General features: G+C 36.6%; 1 protein-coding gene and 1 pseudogene across 2 annotated transcripts in view; both read right to left on the reverse strand.

Moving 5' to 3' along the window:
* Slc4a10 (solute carrier family 4 member 10) overlaps positions 1–23,671 on the reverse strand; it is a 446,328-nt gene that overhangs the window by 361,356 nt on the left and 61,301 nt on the right. The window contains exons 2-3 of one of the 2 annotated variants that reach the window (XM_070021977.1): positions 3,528–3,701; positions 892–1,024 (exon numbers count right to left, since the gene is read on the reverse strand). The exons of the other annotated variant lie outside the window; for it this stretch is intronic. Of the exons in view, the coding sequence (XP_069878078.1) occupies positions 892–931 (40 nt within the window). The 5' untranslated portion in view covers positions 932–1,024; positions 3,528–3,701. The remainder of the gene's footprint in view (positions 1–891; positions 1,025–3,527; positions 3,702–23,671) is intronic. 2 annotated transcript variants of the gene reach the window in all.
* LOC138836584 (cytochrome c oxidase subunit 6A1, mitochondrial pseudogene) lies at positions 4,441–4,947 on the reverse strand (annotated as a pseudogene).

Raw genomic sequence — 23,671 nt, forward strand, 5'->3', positions numbered from 1 at the left:
TTTAATAATTCAAACCAAAATAACATTAAAGTACACTTGAAATTTCAATATTGGCAATAAAATTATTTTTAAACAAAAAGAGCTCTTTTCTAAAATTTAGCAAATAAACTATAAATTCCATCCCATATACTTAGAGCTCTGAAGCAATGTTGAGATGTTCAAATGGGTATATATGACCTGCCCATGGCAAACTTCACAACACTCTCCCCTCTGAACCTAGATGAATCTCAGAATCATTCATCCCTAACATTATCTAAGTAAGCAAGCAGCTGAAGCTGGCATAAGATCATTTGCAATCTTCAGTATATGTTTGGAAATACTCTTTTTATATATTAAAGGCTCACATCTGTAATCCTAGTTACTCAGGAGGCTAAGACCTTGGTTTGAAGCCTGAGCAGCCAAGTTCATGAGATTCTTATCTCCAATAAACTACTCAGAAAAAAGCTGGAAGTAGATATATGGCTCAAGTGGTAGAGCACTAGCCCTGAGAATACAGAGGCTCAGGAACAGCACCCAGGCACTGGCAAAAAAAGGAAGAAAGAAAGCAAGGAAAGAAGGAAGAAAAGGAAGGAAAGAAGGAAGAAAAGGAAGGAAGGAAGGAAGGGAGAAAAAGATTTGTTTTGGAGCTAGGATTGTGGTTGATTGGTAGAATATTACCTAGCATGAATGAACGCCTGGATTATTCAATCTCTTATACTTCAAAAAAAGTGGCATTTTTGAATTAATCATATTTGACATAGTATACTGTGAAAAAATTCAAGGTAAAAAAGATTTTCAGAAAAAAATGACAAAGTAAAATGTAGTTTTTCATTGTTTGAATTTGAACATCTAAAAGAAAATTAAGTTGGATCTTAAGTTATTTGAATATCCCAATATTATACCTCATCTCACCTTTTTCAAACTTTACAGGATTTTTCATGTAGTTTTGCATACTATTCAATCTTCTATATTCTAAAGAAGTTCACACCAATGGTACAACATGGCCACTTCAGAGATAAAAGGCACATAGCCAGCTGGCACACATCTTGGAACAAAAACAGAAAAAAAGTGATAAAAACTTAGCCAAGAGCTATGAGAGATAGTAATTCTGCTTTATCAGTTGTATCTTAATTGCCCATAGAAAACATATAGTAGAAACAGTGATGCTTTAATAGTAGTCTTAAAAACACAAAGTTTTCACACTTAAAACTTATTTCTTTGTATACACTTTTAATAAAAACCTAGCAATAGAAACTGAGCTTAAACTTCCTAAGAAAGGGATAAAACTAAGCACTAGTGTATTTACTCACTTTTAAAATCACAAATTATAAGGGGAATAGAGCTATGATGACTATGCCAAATAAAAGAATGTTTGTTATTATAATAAAGATAAGACATGGTGAGAAAGACCTACTAGAAATAAAAACAGTGTCTGGCCCTACTGAGGCTTAGAACGAGATTTAGGGAATATAAAGGGTAAAGAAAATCTAATCAAAGTCAGGAACAAAGTTCTAATACCATATAAATTATAGAAGAGATTTTAGCAATGCAGTCAAATAAAGAAGTAAAAAAAATCAGAAAGGAAAGAGACAACCATTTTCAAATAATATTATGGTTTGGATCTTAAATGTCTTTGAAAGTCTCCTATATTGAAGGTTTGATCCCCAGCTGATGGAGCTAATGGGAGTTTGTAGAAAATTTAGGAGATGATGAGACTATCTGAAGGAAGTTAAGTTTTCACACATGTACCAGTGGAGAGTATATGAGACCCTAAGACTCTGGTCCTTTTTTCCCTTTTTGCTTCCTGACCACCATGAGATAAGCAACTGTGCTATACCACACACTCCCTATCATGCAGTCTGCCTCACCACAAGGCCAAAGTGACAGAACAAAGCAACCATGACCTGAAACCATGAACCAAAATTAACTTTTCTTTTTATTAAGTTGATTCCCTCAGATACTTTTTATAGCAGGCAGTGGATTTACATATAAATATTTAGTGATACACCTAGACAACAAAAAAATATTAAAAGTCAGCAAAGAATAACAAAACTAAAGAATAATCTAATGAGGTAACAGGATAGAGAATTAATCCACAAATCAAGAGCTTTCCTATAAAAATTAGAAACAATTAGAAGATAATCGAAGACCCCAAACAGAAAAATGTGCAAACCTATTTGTAAAAAGCTATAAAATTCTGCCCAACTATGATAGATAGATGTCATTTCATAAGATTGTCAATTCTTCTGAAGTTTAATGTACAATATCAACAAAAACAATGACCAAAATTCCAAGAAGTTCTTGGATCTATTCTGATTCTGAAGTTTATATGTAAAAGTAACTATGCAAGCCACATTTAAAGTAAAAGCAGTATGATACCTATTGATAAATGAGCAATATTTTTTAAAAAGCAGATGTATTTTCCCTTTGACCCAGCAATCCCCCTCCTATTAATCTTCTCTGAAGATACACTTCAGAAATACCAAAAAACATACCCATGAGGTTACTGACTGCAGCAGTATTTTTCATACAAATTACTAACAATAAAATTCAAACAGCCTTTATAGGGGTAGGTTAACTGAACTACGATGATCCATAAAATAACTCATTAGTAAAAAAGGATGAAAAATCTCTAATGTACTAACAAAGAATATCTCTGGGATACATTATGGTAAAAACTTGAACACAAGAGAAAAAATACAAATGTGTAAAAGTGTTTGCCTAGTTTGCAAAAGAAAACCAATCAAAAACCAATACAAATTATAAACAAGCTTTATAAAACTAGGCAAGTTTTGCATGTTTAGTGATTTCGTTTGGAGATAGAAATCTAATGTCATTAAAAGTCTAAACTGCAGCCTTAAGGGTCAGATTCTGCCCATATTTTATGGTAATACATATACAGAATTAATTATAAAAGAAACTGGAATCACATTAAAAATATGGTAGCTGCTTCTCTGAGCTATGCTTTACATTGAATCAGTGAACAGAATTTACAGTTGTAGTTTGAATCTAAAAGTGTTTCCTGAAGCCTCAGGAAGTTTTGTTGCTGGCTGACAGGCTTTTGAGAATTTATTGGATCATGAAGGTGCAAACTTCATCACCCATTGATGAATTAGTGGACTACTCAGAGGCAAAGTCTGGTTGAGAGAAGCAGACCCCTAAGAGTCTGCTTCTTTGAGAGCATCTACATCTTTGAGAGCATATCCCCAGATCCTTCCTCTGTCTCTCTGTCTCCTATCTGATTTGAGAGGAGACACTTTTCTCAACATATACTCCCCACAGAATGTTCTGACTCAACAAGCCTAGAAGCAATAGAGCCAATTGACAGTGAACTAAAACCTCTGCAAACTGGGCCAAAAGAAATCCTTCCTTCCTTCCTTATTTACTTGGGTATTACATCACAGTGACAAAAAAAAAAAAAGTAACAAAGGAAGCAAGTGAATATTTTCACACCTATAATAGAAATCTCTTGGTATCATCTAATATTTAGTTCATAACCCCCTTCTCAAAAATCTCTTACAGCTGGTTTGTCCAAAACGTGATCTTACCCAGAAGCACATATCACATCTGGTTTTTCTGACAGTAAGTGTCTTTTACATATAAATCACTTTTTTCATTATACAGACTGTTGGAGATACTTAGAACACTTGTACCATCGAATTTCACCTTTTGGGTTTTTCTTTTTCTTTGTAATTTTTTTAGTTCATTTTTAGTTGAATTTCCTGAAAAAATAAAATACAAGTTAGGTGAAAAGATTTGCTTCAAATAATTTTGTTTTTGTTAAAATAAAGCAGAAGTGAGGTCACATGTTTCCCATTACATCACAGATGGACTTACAAAATATTTGGTTTCTTACCACTGACCACTAAAGTCTTAGTCCCATTGAATACTGTCACTTAACTTTTCCAAAAGGGAATCATTGTGGTGTTACCTTTCCACTATCCAAATGTCCAATTCCCTTTCACTCATTCATCCACTAAATTCAATATCACTTATTTTCACTGAAAGAATAACTTCATTAGGAATTATAAAATGGTAATTTTATGACTCTAGTTTTTCTGCACTTACACTATTTCAAGAAAATAGAACTTTCACCTCCAACTGGGGCATTTTTTGTAAGTAGAATACTTCCTTTTCATTTGGATATATTGATATATAGTTACTGTTGGAAGAGCAAAATAAATGCTAATTTTCCATTAGCAATTTTCAAGTTAATTAGTTGATTTAATAGTGACATAATAGTGACAAATGAATTTATGGCATCATCATATTATAATTAAATACTTACGGGTTTTCAGACTCAATATGTCCCAAATACTATTGAGTAATTTTTGGTTGTTCTTTGTTTTTTGTTTTTTACTTTTTGTTTTTCAGTACTCAACTTTGAACTCAGTTCCTCATGCTTCTAAATAGATGTTCTACTTCTTTTTTTTTTTTCAATACCAACCTAAGTTTAAACTATTTATTTAAGCCATCTCCTGCTATAAGCAAAGTGATGGAAAAATGGTTTAATTGTCATTTGATACAAGAAGGAAGGTGAGCTTAAGGTCCCATGTACTTTTCTGGTCCACGTGCAGAGGAATGGGCCAAAGCAAAGCTGTGGTCCCGGGTGCCTGGGTGATGGTCCAGGTTCTCTTTACTCATCTTCATAGCCAGTGGGAAGAGGATTTGTATAAGGGTTATGGAATAGAGTATGGTTGCCATCTCCCCAGGGAAAGGGCTTGGTCCTGATGCGGAGATGGGGGTAGGCGACGAACTCCTGCCTGTCGTGCTCTTCGTGGCGATATCTCAGGAAGACTTTGAGCATGCTCACTCCCACCCCCGGCAGCGCGACGAAGTAGGTGAGGGCCTTCCACATGCGAGCAGAGCCCTCCTCGCCGTGCGCGCCGCTCGACAGGGGCCGCCCGATGTGGGACCGGCCAAGCAGCCGAGAAGCCCGGGACACCAGCACCGCAGCCGCCACCATGTTGGTTCTCCGATGTTCTACTTTTTTATTTCTTTCCTTTTTTTTTTCATCTAAGGTCTCCCACTTTTTGCCTGAGACCATCATCCTCCTACATATACCTCCGCCATTAGCAAGGTGAGTCTTGCTAATGCTTTGCATGGGCTGGCCTGAGAATAAGTGATCCTCCAGATCTCTTACCCTACGCCAAGTAGATGGAGGGGAAGAGTAGAGATGCTGTTATTTCTTTTGGGGGGGTCCGGTTGTGGGGCCTGAACTCTGGGCCTGGGCACTGTCCCTCAGCTCTTCAGCTCAAGGCTAGCACTCTACTACTTGAGCCACAGCGCCACTTCCAGCTTTTTTCTTATGTGGTGCTGAGGAATCGAACCCAGGGCCTCGAGCATGCAAGGCAAGTACTCTACCACTGAAACACCTTCCCAGCCCCTGTTATATATATATATATATATATATATATATATATATATATATATATATAGTACTCAAGTTCTCACAACTTTGGTAAATGGAGTCCCTCCAATGTGGGTTCTGCATTCTTTTTTAAAAATTTGATTATGAGACTTAAATTTTTAGGGCAGGTTTAGTTTTATTTTAAAAAGTAAACAAAGGGCTAGAAACATAGCTTAGTAGTAAAGCACTTGCCAAGCATGTGCAAGACCCTAAATTAAACTCTTAACAAAGAAAGAAAAAGTATACAAAAAGTAGCTCTCCCATGAACTATCTTTCCACCCTCTGTTCCACAGTTACTCATATAATTAACATCGAATATTAGTCCCTTAGCTTTGTTATAATTGATAAATGAATGTTGACCTGTGAGTATTAACTGAAGCCCATAGTTCACTCTCTGTGTAGTAGAGTTCTGTGAGTTTTGAAATGTGAATAAAACCATAAGCATTTATGTGCAAACTTCTACATAGATATAAGCTTTTGACTAATTTGCATAAATAGCAAGAAGAGTTATTAGTGAATCAGATGGTGTTGAGAGTTTAGCTTTGGAAGAAATTGTCAACCTGCCTTCTAAAGTGGTTATGTTCCACCAGCAAGGCATGAGAGGTCTTGGTATTCCACATTCTTGATAACATTTAATATTGTAGGTGGTTTTTATTTTAGCCATTTTGTAAAGATATGTAGAGCTATTTCATTAATCTAACTTGCATCTTCCTAGTTACATATGGCAATGAGCATATTTTCATCTGGGGATTTATCATCTGTATATCTTCTTCAGTTCAGATCTTTTGTCTATTTCTGTTATCCATTTGTTTGTGTTGGTATTTGTTGAGTTTTGAGAGCTCTTTATCATGTAAGTCTTTTGCATATATTTTCCCAGTCTGTGGTTTGGGTCTGGAGGCATGTTCAGTCCTCAGTAATACACACACACACACACACACACACACACACACACACACACACACACACACACACACACACACACATCTGTGATTTGTTTTATGTATTTCTGGGGAAAGAAAATAAAAGCATTAATCTTTGAAAGCTTTCTTATTTCTGACAGAAGACTCTTGAGGTTATTTTATATTTTCTTTTCCAAAACCTGGAATAAGCTATTTCTACAAGGGCTGGGAAGGTGGTTCAGTGGTAGAGCGTTTGCCTTGCATCCATGAGGCTGTGGGTTCGATTCCTCAGCACCACATAAGCAGAAAAAAACGGAAGTGGCTCTGGGGCTCAAGTGTTAGAGCACTAGCCTTGAGCTGAAGAGTGTCCAGGCCCAGAGTTCAGGCCCCATGACCAGACCAAACAAAAAACAAACGAACAAACAAAAAAAGATATTTCTACAAGTAGCTCTGGTTTCTTTTTGTGGAAAATAAAACAGTAGAAATCAAAACTGTAAACTTCTCACTGTAACTGGCTTAACACTATTTGTAGACAAGATGGACAATTCTAGAAAATGAATATTTGAAGTTAAGCTTATTTTAAAACTTCTAATTCATTGTACTGTAGATTAAATTTATAATCCTATAAATTTCTTTTTACACTAAAAATGCTGATTGTTACTGAGATTAATGTGTCTACTTACACTTTATCTAGAAATATAAAGAAATTTGTTCCCAAATAATAATAGATATATAATGAAACTGCTAAAAATATTTTTTAATTTTCTTTGTAATTCTTTTTACCTTAAATTCCCTTTCTTTAATGTAAACAAAAGTCCAAATACTTCATTCTAAGATAATTTGAAATAATTTTTTCTTTTAATATTAGCATATAAATCTGTATATTTAGTTTTAATTTTAGAGTTTCTTCTGTTGAACAAGTCATGAATTTACATTGTCTAAAAGTCAAAAATCATGGAATGTGGAGAAAAAGGCCTTGTATTCCTCTTTACACAAAATCTTCACCATTATGTAGCTAAATTCTACTTTATATTTAATATCGATTTTTCAAATCTTTCTGTACGTGTAAAAATGTGTGTGTCTTTTTTAACTTTTTACTTACAAATGGACAAATAATAGTTTTATAGATTCATGGGGTAGAAAGTGATGTTATGATTTACTCATAGAGTGTGGAATAATTAACTCAAAATTGCTAACATGGGGGCTGGGAAGGTGGCTCAGTGGTAGAGCGCTTGCCTTGCATGCATGAGGACCTGGGTTCGATTCCTTAGCACCACATAAGCAGAAAAAATAAAAAGATGGAAGTGGCGCTATGGCTCAAGTGGTAGAGTGCTAGCTTTGCGCTGAAGAGCTGAGGGATAGCACCCAGCCCAGAGTTCAGGCCCCACGACAGGACCCCCCCCCCAAAAAATTGCTAACATGCTCATGTTTGTAATCCTAGCTACCCAAAAGACTGAGATCTTAGGATGGAGGTTTGAACCAGCCATGGCAGAATAGTCCAAGAGTCTCTATCTTCAATTAACTATCAATAAAGCTAGCCTAGAGGATGGCTCAGGTAGTAGAGTATGGTCATGAGCAAAAAGGCCAAGCCAGCCCCTGAGTACGTGCACACATACCAACACTCATACACACATTGCTAACACATCTACAACCTCAAATCCTTACATTTTTTAGTGAGAACATTTGGCATTTATTCTCAGTAAATTTAAAATTCATACTACACGTTTTACTGTATTCAGTGTGCTGTACAATATATCTCAAAGGAGAAAGTTGTTCTTCCTGTCTAGTTCATGCTGTGTACATTTTGCCCACTGCCTTCCTGTTTCCCCCACCCCCATTCTGAAAATCACCATTTTCCTCACTTCTCCAATTCAATTTATATTTCCACAAAAAATAGAAATTGCCGTAGAAACTTTTCTTAGAACTGCTTTTGCTGTGCTCTATATGTTTTGGTATATTTGGTTTCCACTTTTTTTTATCCCAATAAATTTTTTAATTTTCTTTTTAAGTTATTTACTGGCTCATTGGTATTGGACAATATGTTGTTTAATTTCCATTTATTTGTGTCCCCACTCCTTCCTGATTTCTAATTTTGTGTCATTATGCTTGGAAGAGGAATTTGACATGATTTCAGCTTTCTTAAATATGCGAAGACTTGTCTTATGGCCTAACATATGATCTGTCCTGGAATATGTTCACTGTGTGCTTGAGAAGAACGTGTATTTTGTCGTTGCTTGGTAGAATGTTCTGTATGTGTCTGTTCTTAGATCCGTTTGGTATAACTTGTTCAAATCTCATGTTTTCTTATTAATTTTCTATCTGAATAACCTGTCTATTGTTGAAAGTGTAAAGTCCACTATTATCACTATTATACTGTAGTTCCTCTCTCTTTTTAGATGCTTCAGTTTAATATAGTGTATTTAAGTTCTCTGACATTGAGCACATCTACATATTAAGACTTATGACATATTTAAAAGTGTTAACACCTATCATTATATAATGATTTTGTCTCTTTTCTATAGTTTTTTCTTGAAGTCTAGTTTGTCTGATTCATTACTCCTGCTCTCTTTGGCTCCTGCGCATGTGGAATATTTTTCCATTTCTTTGCTTTTGGTCTCTGTCATTAAAATTGAGGGGAGTCCCTTGTAGGCAGCATATGACTAGAGTATTTTTCTTTTTCCATCAATTCTGTCCCTCTGTTGTTTCATTGGAAAACAATCTATTTGCACTTGAGTTAATCATTGATAGCAAAGATATGCTACTACTATTATGGTCATTGTTGTCTGATTTTTAAAAAATAATTCATTCTTTTATTCCTCTCCTGAAGAGTACTCCTAGTACTCCTAGTAGTGTGTCTTAAATCTTTTCACCATCTATGGTGATTTTTGCCTTACAGAACTCACACAGAGTGGTCCATTACAAGCTGTTTCAGGCTAATAACAGCATAACTTTTATTTCATACAACTCTACAGTTTTATTCTCCCTCTACATTGTATGGCTCTATGCCAGACTTCACATCATGTAAATATGACCCTTGACAATTTATCTGTAATCTTCTTTCTAGGAATAAAAGTATTTAGCATACCACTATTAGAGTTCTACAGTGCTGAATGTAGGCCTGAACAAATTACACATTGTGTTTTATGCTTCCATTAAGTTTTCTGTTATTGATTAGTGGTCTTTTGTTTCAGATTTAAGTTTTTTCTTAACAATTCATAAAAAAAGCATGCCTAACCTTGTTTGTGAAAGTTTTTATTTCTCCTCATTTTGGAAAGAGAAGTTTTCTGTGTAAATTTTTCTTGATCAGAAATTTTTTCCTTCACTTTGAATATAACATCCTGTTTTCTCCTAGCCTGAAGGATTTTTGCTGATACACCTGCTGATAGTTGTATCAATATTCCTTCATATGTGATGCATTCTTTAACTGTATTGCTCTCAGAATTTTTTGTCTTTGAGCTGGGCGCTGGTGGTTCATGCCTGTAATCCTAGCTACTCAGAAGGCTGAGATCTGAGGATTGTGGCTCAAAGCCAGCCAGGGCAAGGAAGTCTGTGACACTTATCTCCAATAAATGACTCAGAAAACCGGAAGTGGCACTTTGGCTCAAGTGGTAGAGTGCTTGCCTTGAGCTGAAGAACTGAAGGATAGCACCCAGGCCCAGAGTTTAAGCCCCATGATCAACCAAAAACAAAAATAAATAAATAATATTTTGTCTTTGATATTGGATAGTTTGATTATTACATTTCTTGGTAAAATCCTCGTACTGAGTCTGCTCAGAAGCATCCTGCATCTAGATGTTGAAGAGTTTTCATGCATAGTTCCCTCCTTCTGGCCCCCTTTCACTTCCATCTCCTTCTTCAGTTCCTATTTTTACATAGATTAGATTAGATTTTATTATGTTTTCCCACAATCCTTACAAGCCTTTTTCTTCCATTGGGTTTTCTTTTGTTTCCTTCTATTTTTTCCCAAGATTAGCATTTTATTGCTTTCTTAATTTCATTTAATTTTTATTAATATATTCTTGTAGTTCACTGAGTTTCTTTGAAATAATTGTTCTTGATTCTTTGCCAGTCATTTAATAAAGCTTGATTTCTTTAGAGTCCATGGTAAATTTTTTTCTGTCCTTTGAATTGATTTCTGCACATTTGAGGAGACAATCATCTTTTCTACTTCATTTTTAAATTTTTATTATTATGGTAAAGGTAATGTACAGAGGAGTTACCGTTACATTAGTGAGGTAATGAGTACATTTCTTTTCAAATAATTATTTGTTCTTTTTCAAATTATTATCTTTAAGTAACTGTACAAAAGAGTTACCATTCAACAATTCAATTTATGAATGTGATACATCTTGATCAATGTCATCATTTTCATCATTTCCCCTATTCTCCCAACTCAATCACTCCCCTTCATTTTCTTATTTTCATAGGATATGCATTATTATTATTGCATTCTCTCCCTTCCCCTGCTCCTTCCTTGAGATTCATTCTCTTTTCTACATTTTTACAAATGTTCTTTGGCAGAGATAAGACCTCACAATTTAACTTGCTGTCATTCAAATAAGCCAGTGCCACATGCTTTGGGGTTCTTAAGATGGCTAGAATGCTGCTTCTGTTTTGAACTTCAGTGGGGGCAGTTGTGTGGGCTCTGCTATCCAGTGAGACAACAGACTGAGCTCTGCAGCCAGGCTAAGCTGCTAGACCATCACTTCAATTACCTTTGATCAAGCTGGTCAGAATGTACTGCTATTTGACTTCAGCAACTGATCAGGATGCCAGAAGGAACTCTGAAGTTAAATGGAGTAGCTGAATGGGATAGATGAGAAGAGCTACTACACTCATTAAAAGTGAGATTTGCCTTCCTGTCTCGATGGGGACTTGATGTGGGTTTGAAGCTAGTCAAATTGCTCTCTAAGCTCCCAGGTGTGGTAGATGTTACTTGAGAAAATTCACTTCAGCCTTAAACTTCCTCCCCATGCAGAGTAGGGGGTAAGTTTTGAGGCTATATGTACCTTGCTTTATTTCCATCTGATCCCAGATAATCCAGCAGTTATATCTCTCCCTGCATCTCCATAAGGGAGCTTTCTGGAAAGCATCTTTGAATAGTAGGGGATAGATTTTTATTTTCCATTTTCTTTTTTCTCAACAGAAATTGTGGTTCTTGGAAAATTCTTTATTTAGTATGGAGAGAAGCAGTGAACTGTTCAAAGTTAGACCCGCTAAACCTCTCCTTATAGTTTTTTACTCCATTCTATGGGTCATTCAGATGATTTTCACTTATTTCCATGTTAGGGGGGTCTGCCAAGGTTTCTTGTCTGTGGACACTTGATACTAGAACTTTCTGTTGTGAATAGTGAAACCTGAACCCCTTTAAACATTTCTCAAATTAAGGTGTGTTCATTTATGCCTTGTTCTTTACTTGTAACCAAACATCATTATTCTTAAAAACATGACTACATGATTCTATATTTGTACATTTTATAGTTAAGAAAGCATTTTTCTCTAGCTATTATCTTTCAGCTGATTCCTTCATATATGACCCTTTCACCTTTCTTATTCTAGATTTTTGTGGTAGAGGAAGAAATGACACTCCAAAGATTCACACATCCTAATGTCTGAGATCTATGAATATTTTCCTTAAATAACAAAAAGCATATTGAAGATATTATTAATACTAAGGAGACTGAAATGAAAAGAGTATTCTTGATTTTTCTGGATGGTCCCAACTGAAGATAGAAATTCTGGAAAAAAGAATGCAGGCAGGCCCCAGCTTATGATGACTTGACTTACAAGTTTTACCGTTTTACAACAGTGGGGAAGCAGTGTTCACTCAATAGAAACTATACTTTGAATCATATTTTTGAGATAAGGTCTCGCTATGAGTCCAAGCTAGTCCTAAACACATGATCCTCCTGCCTCAGTTTTCTGATTGCTACAGATACTTGTGTATGACATAGTACCTGCTTTGAATTTGAGTTTTCACCTTTTCCCAGGTAAATAACAAATGATATGACCCTCTTATGATGTGGGGCCATAGCAAAGAGTCTCAATAGCCACATAATCACAAGGGTGAGAAACCAAGATTCTACAGTTCACTGCTACTAAGCTACAAATTTTTTCAAGTTAATATTTTGGTTTGGTTATGAATGCCCTTTTCCAAGCCTCATGTATTGAACTTTGGTCCCCCACAGAACAGTGTTCAGAGGTCAGGCTTTAAGAGGTGATTAGATTATGAGATCTACTTGATCAATACATCTTTTGTTTGTTTTATTCATAGCTGATTAGAGTATCAGCAGGTAGAGCTTGGTTGAAGTAGAGTAATAGAGGTGCACCTTTGATGGTTGGTATGTCCTGGCTTGATTCTCTCCTTCTCTCCTCTCTCCTCTCTCTTCTCTCTCTCCCTCTCTCCAACTCTCTCTTTCATTTCCTGGCTGGTATGAGGTGAACAACCTCCTCCATTTCAATATCCCAGCACCATGATATTCTTCTGCCTTACCACGGGACAATAACAATGGAGCCTCAAGACCATGGACTGAAACTTGGGAAATAATGAACCAAAATCAACCTTCCTTCTTTTTAAATTGTTTCTTTCAGGTAAGGGTCACAGAACAGAAAGTTGACTAACACAAGAAATAGCTACTGCGAAGCTGGGTCATTGCTATGGCAATATTTGTTTTTTGTTTTTTGTTTTTTTTTTTTGTCGGTCGTGGGGCTTGAACTCTGGGCCTGGGCGCTGTCCCTCAGCTCTTCAGCTCAAGGCTAGCGCTCTACCACTTGAGCTACAGCGCCACTTCCAGTTTTCTGGTGGTTTATTGGAGATAGGAGTCTCACAGTCTCTCCTGCCCAGGCTGGCTTTGAACCGCGATCCTCAGATCTCAGCCTCCTGAGTAGCTAGGATTACAGGCGTGAGCCACCAGCGCCCGGCTTATGGCAATATTTGTAAATCAAGTGGTTCAGAAGCCTTTGGAAATAGGTTTGTGAGATAGGTTTGGAAAGGTTTGAAGCTAAACACTAGAAAAGTGCTAAAATGCTGTAATAGCTTGTTGAGAAATTCTGATGGGTGCTTAGACTAAAATGTTGATAAGAATTCAAATAGTAAAATATGTATTTACAAATTTCAGATGGAAGTGAGGACTGTATTAAGACTTAGACTAGGAACCATTTGTATTTCATTTGGCAACATGGTAATCATACTGTGAGACTTTATGTGAGGCTGAGTATGGATTTGTTGGGTTAATTAATCTGATAGTTAATTCAAGGCAGCACAGTGCTCAAGCTATGGCATAGGTATTACTACCTGTTTTTAGCCAGACTCACAGAGAAAATTAGGGGCAAAAACAGAGCAAAAGAATTTCTCAAACCTGCAGCTTGGTCATAAAAGTTCATTTAAATCTGAGGCCAAGGAAAGTTTGATTTCAGAGAGACTGGAGTATTAGAGGAATAGCTCATGTGGTAGAGCAACAGACCACGAACAAGAGATTGAGATTCGAACCATTAAAAGGAAGCTAACTACTTTGCAGAAAGATGCTTTGAAGGCATCACAGTAATTTTCTGGGGTGCTCCAGAGTATAAAAATATAAACTAATTTGAAATTCTTTGCTTTAAGAAGAAACCTCTGGAGTACCCTGCTTCCTGTGTTCAGCCATTCCAACACTCAAAGGCCAATGTAACCATGGAACAAGAGGATCCAGCACTAACTAATGCTAGTGGCAGACCTTGACATTATACATATGATGAAACTGGGTCTTCAGATATGCAGAATACATGAGCTGTGTGAATATGAATACCTCCACCCAAGTTTCAAAGAAAGGAAGACCTGGTAGGGTAAGCAATGTGTGGTAGAGTTGGAATGTTTGAAAGCAGTCCCTGAGAGGGTGATGCATTAAACTGTGGATCAAGATAAAAATCTAATGGAGACATCATGAAGTTAACATGTGGAATTCTTCGTAAGAGAAGCTACAGGCAACAGGCAGAGGGAACCCATGCTTGCAGAGGAGGTTGGGCATGTAGGCTTCAGTCAGCAAGACCACAGCAATGCTTTCTAAGTTCACATCATGCTATATGATTTAACGTCTGCCTTGGTAGGTTTTGTACTTGCTTTGGTCCCATCCTTCCTTCCTACACCTCCATTTTTCCCCTGTGCAATAAAATGTTTATCTTGTATCTCTCTCTCCATTATATGTTGGATGTATGTTGCTTGGATTTTTTTGGGGGGGGTCCGATAGTGGGGCCTGAACCTGTCCCTCAGCTCTTCAGCTCAAGGCTACCGTGCTATCATTTGAGCCATAGCACCACTTCCGGCTTTTTTTTCTGCTTATGTGGTGCTGAGGAATTGAACGCAGGGCCTCATGCTTGCAAGGCAAGCGCTCTACCACTGAGCCACCTTTCCAGCCCTGTTGCTTGGATTTATATGGTCAATATACTAGGAGAAACATGTGCTGAGTTTCAGAGGAGACTTGGACTTGAATTTTTTTGGGGGGGGCGGGTCCGGTCGTGGGACCTGAACTCTGGGCCTGGGCGCTGTCCCTCAGCTCTTCAGCTCAAGGGTAGCGCTCTACCACTTGAGCCACAACGCCACTTCCGGCTTTTTTCTTTTTGCTTATGTGGTGCTGAGGAATCGAACCCAGGGCCTCGAGCATGCAAGGCAAGCGCTCTACCACTGAGCCACCTTCCCAGCCCTTGGACTTGAAATTTTGAGCAATGCTGAAACTATTGGACAATTGGAACTCTGGGAAATAGTCTAACTACATTTGTATTATGATCTGGACATGAGACTTCAAGAGTCAGAGATTAGTCTTGTATTTGGGATATGAATTATCCTGACATTAAAGGAATGGATGAATTGAGGTTTGCTAACTCTTCAATTGCACTGTGTAAGTTACCTAACACCTGGACTTTCCAAGAAATTTAGTGACTGAGCATAAAACTTTTTACACATATTATAGTCATAAATTTTTTAAAAGATACATATATATTATAAATATAATATACATAGTAGTCATAGATTTTAAATATACATATGTACATACATATAGTTAGAGGAAAAGATATCTACAGAAAGTAGATTTCAACTGATAGGAGTTGAGTCAGAAATTTATTTGGGTTTAAAATGTAGATGTCACTTGTTTACTTGAAAATTTTATCCAATTTTGTGTGTTACATAAAAAGCATCACTAAAATAATAAGAGGTTATTTTTTGTAACATCTGTGTACAAATTATTATTAGCACTGCTAATCCAGGAGCTTAATCATTGGAATGATACCTGTATCACCACCAGATGCAAGCTTTCTGAACCTAACAGGAAATAAATAATTTTGAATAATTTTAGTACAATTTTTAAAAGAAACAAAAATGTAAACATTTTCCCCAAACCTAGCTCATATTGAGCTAGCCCATTTATAAATGAATAATTTTAAAAGTGCCATTGTGGTTCAAAATTACAGTTTTCCTTTCATATAAAACAAAAATAGACATCCATGAATAGTAGTTGTTATGAAAACAGAATTCTAGTGGATGTATTATCAAAATTAGAAAAAAATACATAAAGATTCTCAAACTCAGTCTTCAAGACAAAAAAATTAACTTTTGTTAAAAATGGAAACCTACCACCAGCCACATCTGTCAATGAAATGTTCTACAGACAAGCTTCGGATAAAGTAGGTTTGAAGAATCAAACTGAACTTGGGGAAATATACCAAGTTGGGGAGGTGAGGAGGGAAGGAATGGTAGAGGAAAACAAAGGAGGGGGTAACAATGCTCAATAGGAAATGCACCCATTACCTTACTCATGTAACTGTAACCCCTCTATACATTACCTTTACAATTAAAAACTATATAAAATATTTAAAAACTGCTATGTGGAGTTATTTTCCAGTTTTTTTAAATCAAATATTTACTTTCTACTAGTAGAACCCAGGAATATGTTATAGAAGGGAAACATTTCTTTTCCTACATGAATCTCCTAGTATAGACTGAAGCAAACTAAACCATTATAAGTTTTACAACTTGAAGGGGGTGGAGTTGAGTGGGAAGGAAAGTGGGACAAAAACAAGAGGGGGGAGTAACAATGTTCAATAAGAAATGTACTCATTACCTTACTTATGTAACTATAACCCTTGATAATCAAATAAAATTCTAAAAAAATTGAATAAAAAGGAAAAACCTTGCATAAAATCAAAAATAAATCAATTTTTCTTGAGTTTTTATGTTCCTATTATTTCAATATAAATGATTTTGAAGGTATTTATGTAATCAGTTTGAACTTCTTTGAGATTAATGAATCTTACATATCTATGTATCTATAATCTCTTACTATTTGTTTGTGTTTTTTTTTTTTTAGTTCCGGTCATGGGGCCTGAACTCTGGGCCTGGGCACTGTCCCTCAGCTCTTCAGCTCAAGGCTAGCACTCTACCACTTGAGCCACAGTGCCACTTCCGGCTTTTTTCTTTTTGCTTCTGTGGTGCTGAGGAATCGAACCCAGGGCCTCATGCATGCAAGGCAACTGCTCTACCACTGAGCCACCTTCCCAGCCCTATGATCTCTTACTATTGTAATTCTCTTTTTTAAAAACTCAGCTATTGAGGAGGAGGGCCAAAAAGGTGACAGGACAGTAGGGAAACTCCACAGCTCTCTCCAACCAAATAGAGAGTTCGAGTTCTAAGGCTTAATTTCCCCAAGAGACTGACAACAGCAAAAAGCCAAACACCCAAAGAAAAACAGGAAGTGGGGGAGAAAGATAGAAAGAAAAGGAAGAACTTCAGAATGGAAAAGCATGCAGACTCTTCCCCCAACCCTGGAGGGCCGCCAAACTGCAGCCTGGGGCTGCCGGAGACCCTAGAGCCACAGTGGGTCTACTGCAGAACACCAGCACAGAAGACACCAAAGGTGCCAGTGCTGGACCCACTGGTTGCAAACAGAGAAACCTTGTCCCTCCGAACTTGCAAAAAGACCCTTCCCCCACCCCTCACCCGCGCTGCCCCATCCCGCCAAAACTACTCGGCCTCACAGCCAAGGTGGGAACCCCAGAACTACAGTGGTCCATCCACAGAACGCCAGTGCAGAAGACTCCCAAGGTGCCAGTGCTGACCCAGAGAGCACAGAGACAGAACCTTGCCAGATCAGAACCTACTGGAAGACCCCCTCCCCCGAAAAAAAAAAAACAAGAACAGGGATCCACATCAGACAGATATCACTAGAAGTCCAACTTAGTAAGCACTGGAGGAAAGGAAAGAAGAAAAACTTTGGAAAGCAGAAAATTGACAGAAAACACAATGCATCTCTCTATAATAACCAATTATAGGGGCCCAATTACCAGGGCCCAATTCACAAAGCAAAAGAAAAAGAACTGCAGATTGGATCAGAAAACAAGACTCATCCATCTGTTGTCTTCAAGAGACCCACCTCATAGCCAAACATGAAAACAAACTCCAAGTGAAGGGATGGAGAAAGATCTATCATGCAAATGCTCCCAGCAAGAAAGTAGGAGTTGCCATCCTGATATCTGACAAAATAAACTTTTCATTAAAATCAATACAAAAAGACAAAGAAGGACACTACATATTAATACAGGGAACAATCCAAGAAGAGGATATTACCATTATCAACTTATTCTCCCCAAATATTGGTGCACACCAATATGTTAAGCAAATACTCTCAAACTTACAGAACAAAATAGATCCAAATACAATAATAATAGGAGACAATGCTCGATAGAAAATGTACTCATTACCTCACTCATGTAACTATAACCCCTCTGTACACTATTTTTACAATTTTAAAAAAACATAAAAAAGAGAAAGCAAAAAAGTAAAAATTTAAAAAATAAAATTAATAAAACAAAAAATTTTTTGAAAAAATAAAATTGATGGACCTTTGGCAAGATTACCTAAAAAAAGAAGAGAGGAAACCCAAATCAATAAGATCAGAGGTGCCATGGGAAAAATTACAACAAATACCCAAGTCATCCAAACAATTATAAAGAATTATTTCCAGAATCTATACTCACTAAGGAAAGAAAACCTGGCAGAAATGGATGGATTTTTAGAGAAATACAAATTGCCCAAACTGAACCAACAAGAAATAAATCAATTAAATAAACCAATGTCTTACAATGAGATAGAGGAAGCAATCAGAAGCCTTCCAATAAGGAAAAGCCCAGAACCAGATGGATTCACTGTGGAATTCTATAAGAAGAACTAATACCCATACTCCTCAGACTCTTCTGAGAAATAGAAACAGAGGGTGCTATTCCAAATTCATTCTATGAAGCCAATATCACACTCATCCCCAAACCAGGCAAAGACCCAACAAAAAAAGAGAACTATAGACCAATCTCCTTGATGAACACAGATGCAAAGATCCTTAACAAAATTCTAGCCAACAGAATCCAGAAACATATCAAGAAAATCATACATTACAACCAAGTAGGCTTCATCCCAGAGATGCAGGGATGGTTTTACATGTGTAAATCAATAAATGTAATCCATCACATCAACAGATCCAAGGTCAAGAACCACATGATTATCTCCATTGACATGGAAAAGGCTTTTGATAAGATACAACATTCATTCATGTTAAAAGCTCTGGAGAAAATAAGAATAGAAGGAACGTTCCTTAAAACAATAAAAGTCATATACGACAGACTAATAGACAATATTATACTTAATTGGGAGAAACTACAACCAATTCTACTAAAATCAGGAATAAGGCAAGGATGCCCACTCTCACCACTCCTCTTCAGTATGGTCCTGGAACCCTTAGCCAGAGCAATAAGGTAAGCAAAAGACATTAAAGAGATCCACATAGGAAAGGAAGAAGTTAAACTATCCCTTTTTGCAGATGACATGTTACTATATCTCCATAATCCCAAAAACTCCATCCCAAACTCTTAGAACTTATAAACAACTTTGGCAAAGTAGCAGGATACAAAATTAATCCACAAAAATCAATTGCCTTTCTGTACACCAATAATCTGCAAGCAGAAAGAGAAATTAAGGAAACAACCCCATTCACAATAACCTCAAAAAATAAAATATTTAGGAATTAACCTAACCAAAGATGTAAAAGAACTATTTAATGAAAACTATTAAAACTTAAAGAAATTATAGAGGACATCAGGAAATGGAAAGACCTTCCATGTTCTTGGATAAGCAGACTTAATATAGTGAAAATGGCCATATTGCCAAAATTGATATACAAATTCAGTGCAATTTCCATTAAAATCCCAGTATGTTCCTTACTGAAATACAGAAAACAGTCCAAAAATTCATATGGAACAACAAAAAATCCTGGAATAGCCAAACAATTCTAGGCAAAAAGACAACACAGGAGGGATCTCGATGCCAGACTTCAAACTCTATTATAGAGCCATAATAACAAGACAGCTTGGTACTGCCACAAAAATAGACCCAAAGACCAATGGAATCGATTAGAAGATCCAGAAATAAAACCACTAGCTTACAGTCAGCTGATATTTGACAAAGGAGCCAAAGACATACATACAGTGGAAGAAGCACAGCCCCTTCAACTACTGGTGCTGGAAAAACTAGGCGACCACAGGCAGAAAACTAAAAGTGGACCCTGGCCTGTCAGCATGCACTAACATCAACTCAAAATGGATTAATGGCCTTAACATCAAACCTGAAACTCTGAAACTACTGTAGGACAGAGTAGGAGAGACACTTGAACTTATAGGCACAGGCAGGAACTTCCTGAACAGAGTCTGAGGGTCACAACAAATTGAAGAGAGACTTGGCAAATGGGACTACCTTAAAATAAAAAGTTTCTGCACAGCTAAAGACATAGCAACCAAACTAGAAAGACAACCAACTAATTGGGAAAAAATATTTAACAGCAATATATCAGACAAAGGGCTAATATCCAGTTTATACAAGTAACTCAAGAAACTAATCCCTCCCAACTCTAACCAACCAATTACAAAATGGGCAAGGGAACTAAAAAGAGACTTCTCAGAAGAAGAGATAAAATGGCAAAGAAACACATGAGGAAATGTTCACCATCCCTGTTTGTAAAGGAAATGCAAATAAAGACAACCTTGAGATACCACCTTACCCCAGTCAGAATGGCCCACATCCTAAATTCAGCCAATGACAAATGCTGGAGGGGATGCAAAGAAAGAAGAATCCTTTTGCACTGGTGATGGGAATGTACACTAATACAACCACTTTGGAAAGCAGTCTGGAGGGTCCTCAGAAAGCTAAATATAGACCTCCCCTATGATCCAGCCATACCACTTCTAGGCATCTATCCTGAACAACAGGAACCAGGATACCAGGACACATGCACCTCCATGTTCATTTCAGCACTGTTTACAATAGCCAGGATATGGAAACAACCCAAATGCCCCACTACAGATGAATGCATCCAAAAATTGTGGTACCTCTATACAATGGAATATTATGCAGCCATTAGAAAAGACAAAATAATGACATTTGCAGGGAAATGGATAGAACTAGAAAAAATCATGTTGAGTGAGGTAAGCCTAGAGCAAAGAGCCAAATGGCACATGGTCTCCCTGATAAGTGGATGTTAAATCCAAAATGTAAGGAGATACGACAAAATAAACAAGACTCGAGAAACAAAGGACCTCCACTCATCTGGTCGAATCATTACTAAATGACCCTATGATGCTGACCACATATATGGTATATATGTGCACATCTGAGGGAAACTAAGAGGAGGACACAGAAGCAAAGGGAAACAGGGGAAAGCATACACAAGCAGGACCCATCAGCTTCACTGGTCATTGATTGACACACACTAAGCAATTCAATGGCAGCAATGGGAGGGAGGGAATGAGCAGGAAAGAGGGAACAGCTGACACTAAGCAAAAGGAAAGAAATGTACATATCACCCAATGTGGGAGAAATAACTATATTGTCAAAGTTCATAGAACTCATAAACTTTATAGACCACAATAAAGACAATTTGCCCCATGAAGGTTAGAATATGTTTGTGACTTTAACTAAGTATCACTGTCTCACAATACTGTGAAATTTGTGAAATTTATGTAATCACTTAATCACAATTTAAAAAAAAAACAAACTCAGCTATTATTGCCCTGTGTTATATCTTGGATATGTATTTCCCAAATGCTAGCCTGGTTGCAGCTTGCCTCTAGCTATTGAAAGATGATAAAAAGTCACCTGTAAGGCCTGGGAAGGTGGCTCAGTGGTAGAGCACTTGCCTTGCATGCATCAGGCCCTGGGTTTGATTCCTCAGCACCACATAAGCAGAAAAAAAAAAAAAAAGCTGGAAGTGGCGCTGTGGCTCAAGTGGTAGAATGCTAGCCTTGAGCTGAAGAGCTGAGGGACAGGGCACAGGCCCAGAGTTCAGGCCCCACAACTGGACCAAAGAAATAAAAAAAAATAAAAATAAAAAATAAATAAATAAAATTCTGAAAAGAAAAAAAAAGAATCTTAAAAAAAAATTACCTCTAAGAGTTAGGGCTTATGGGGGGGAGGGGGGAGGCTGGGAAGGGATGTGAAGGGTAAACCAAAGGAGGAGGCTGCAATGCTTGGTAAGAAATGTACGCATTATCCTGCCCATGTAATTGTAACCCCTCTGTACAGTATGTTCACAAATAAAATAAAATTAAATTTTAAAAAAAGTTAGGGCTTAGATGTTTCTGATCATTGGGTATGTTCCTTCAAAGGAGATTGTGGGACAGTTGTCTCTTGCTTTTTCTTTTGATTCCTGGGGGATAAAAAGGCCTCCATCATACAGTCTTGCTATAGTGTACTCTATCTCTACATGCTCAAAGCAACCAAGTCTATTTTTTGTGCTATAACATACAAAATTGTGAGCCAAAATAAACCTTTCCTCTTAATAATTTGAGTATCTCAAGTGTTTTCTATAGTAATAGAAAGCTACATAACAACATGAAAGGCTTCAAATTTTCTCATTTTCTATCCTCTGAGTCTTGACAATAAGTTTAGTACTTCAAAAGCTTTTGTAAATGGTTTACTAATATTCTTATTTCCCAAAATCTCTTGTTATTTAAAAACTCATTATTACTGATTTATTAGCAGTTGAACTTGGTCAGAGTCTCGATAGATAGATAGATAGATAGATAGATAGATAGATAGATAGATAGATAGATAGATAGATAGATAGCATCAAATAATTTTGTTAATATATTTAAAATATTTTTAATTTCATAAATGGGTCGATACCTTAATTATGATAAAAGGCAATACTTGTTCTTTTTAAAGATTATTTGAAAATCTGTTTCACTAGCTTTAAATTCATCTCTTTAGCCAGTTTTAATATGTCCTATAATATAGCCACAATATATTATATTACCATCTGCACTAACTGCTACCCTCCCACTCTGTCTTGTTATTCTTACACCTAATCCTCTTTGTAACCCTTACACCTCCCACACTATCTATCCTAACTTCATAACTGTCAAAAAGGAAATGATCGTTTTATCTCACACACTATCATTTTCAGCAAATTTTCTCATCCTAGAGATGTGGCCTTTAATTCCAGCCAACTGACTGCACACAACCTTTCTTCTCATGCCATCAGTGGGATGACATTGATAAACTCTATACCTCCACTCTTCCAAATAAATGATTGCTATGTTTTGCTTTCATTCTTAGACATATTGAACATATATATAACATCCAAATATCCTCATGTTCAGAGACTTTTTCATGTCTCTACGACATTGTTATCTACTCCTGTAATGATATTATGAAGATCAAATATCTAAGCCATTTAACTAATGGAAAACACTAATTAAGCCAAGGGTATGGGTTCAAGGGCTATATTAGCCAATTAACTGTATCAAAAGCAAAATTTTTCTGTGGTGTGACAATCTCAATGGTAAGGTAAAAGCCCACCATTTCATCAGTTTCAGAAGTGACCAAATATATACATTACCAAATTGTATCATACTTTATTTGATAAAGAATCCATTCACAGGTATATTCCAGTAGATCAACAATATTAAAAAATCATGCCCAGACATTATGCTGTATACACATAATTGCTATGTAATATTAACAATATTAATTATAATTATTTTCAATAGCATTCTTAATAACAAATACTTATATTGAAGGTTATGGAATAGAACTAGTTTCATTGATCAGTTGCATAAGCTAATGTAAAGATCACCGGAGCAGATTTTATAAGACCTAACCTGTTTCCTGACCTGTTTCTCTTCCAAAATAATCATTGTAATCCAGATTTTCTTCAGAAGGCTTAAACTCAGTAAAGGTAAAAAAAAAATCTCTAAGATATTTCTACTGGGGGGCACACAACTACCATGTCTAAGACCCTACAAAACTGAACCTCAGAAAGCCCCCAGGATTGACAAAAATAAGCAGCTTCAGCCAGGCCAGTAGATCACATCT

The sequence above is a fragment of the Dipodomys merriami genome, unplaced genomic scaffold (assembly GCF_024711535.1).
Source record: "Dipodomys merriami isolate MVZ:Mamm:240054 unplaced genomic scaffold, mDipMer1.0.p SCAF_1, whole genome shotgun sequence".
Taxonomy (NCBI): Eukaryota; Metazoa; Chordata; class Mammalia; order Rodentia; family Heteromyidae; genus Dipodomys; species Dipodomys merriami.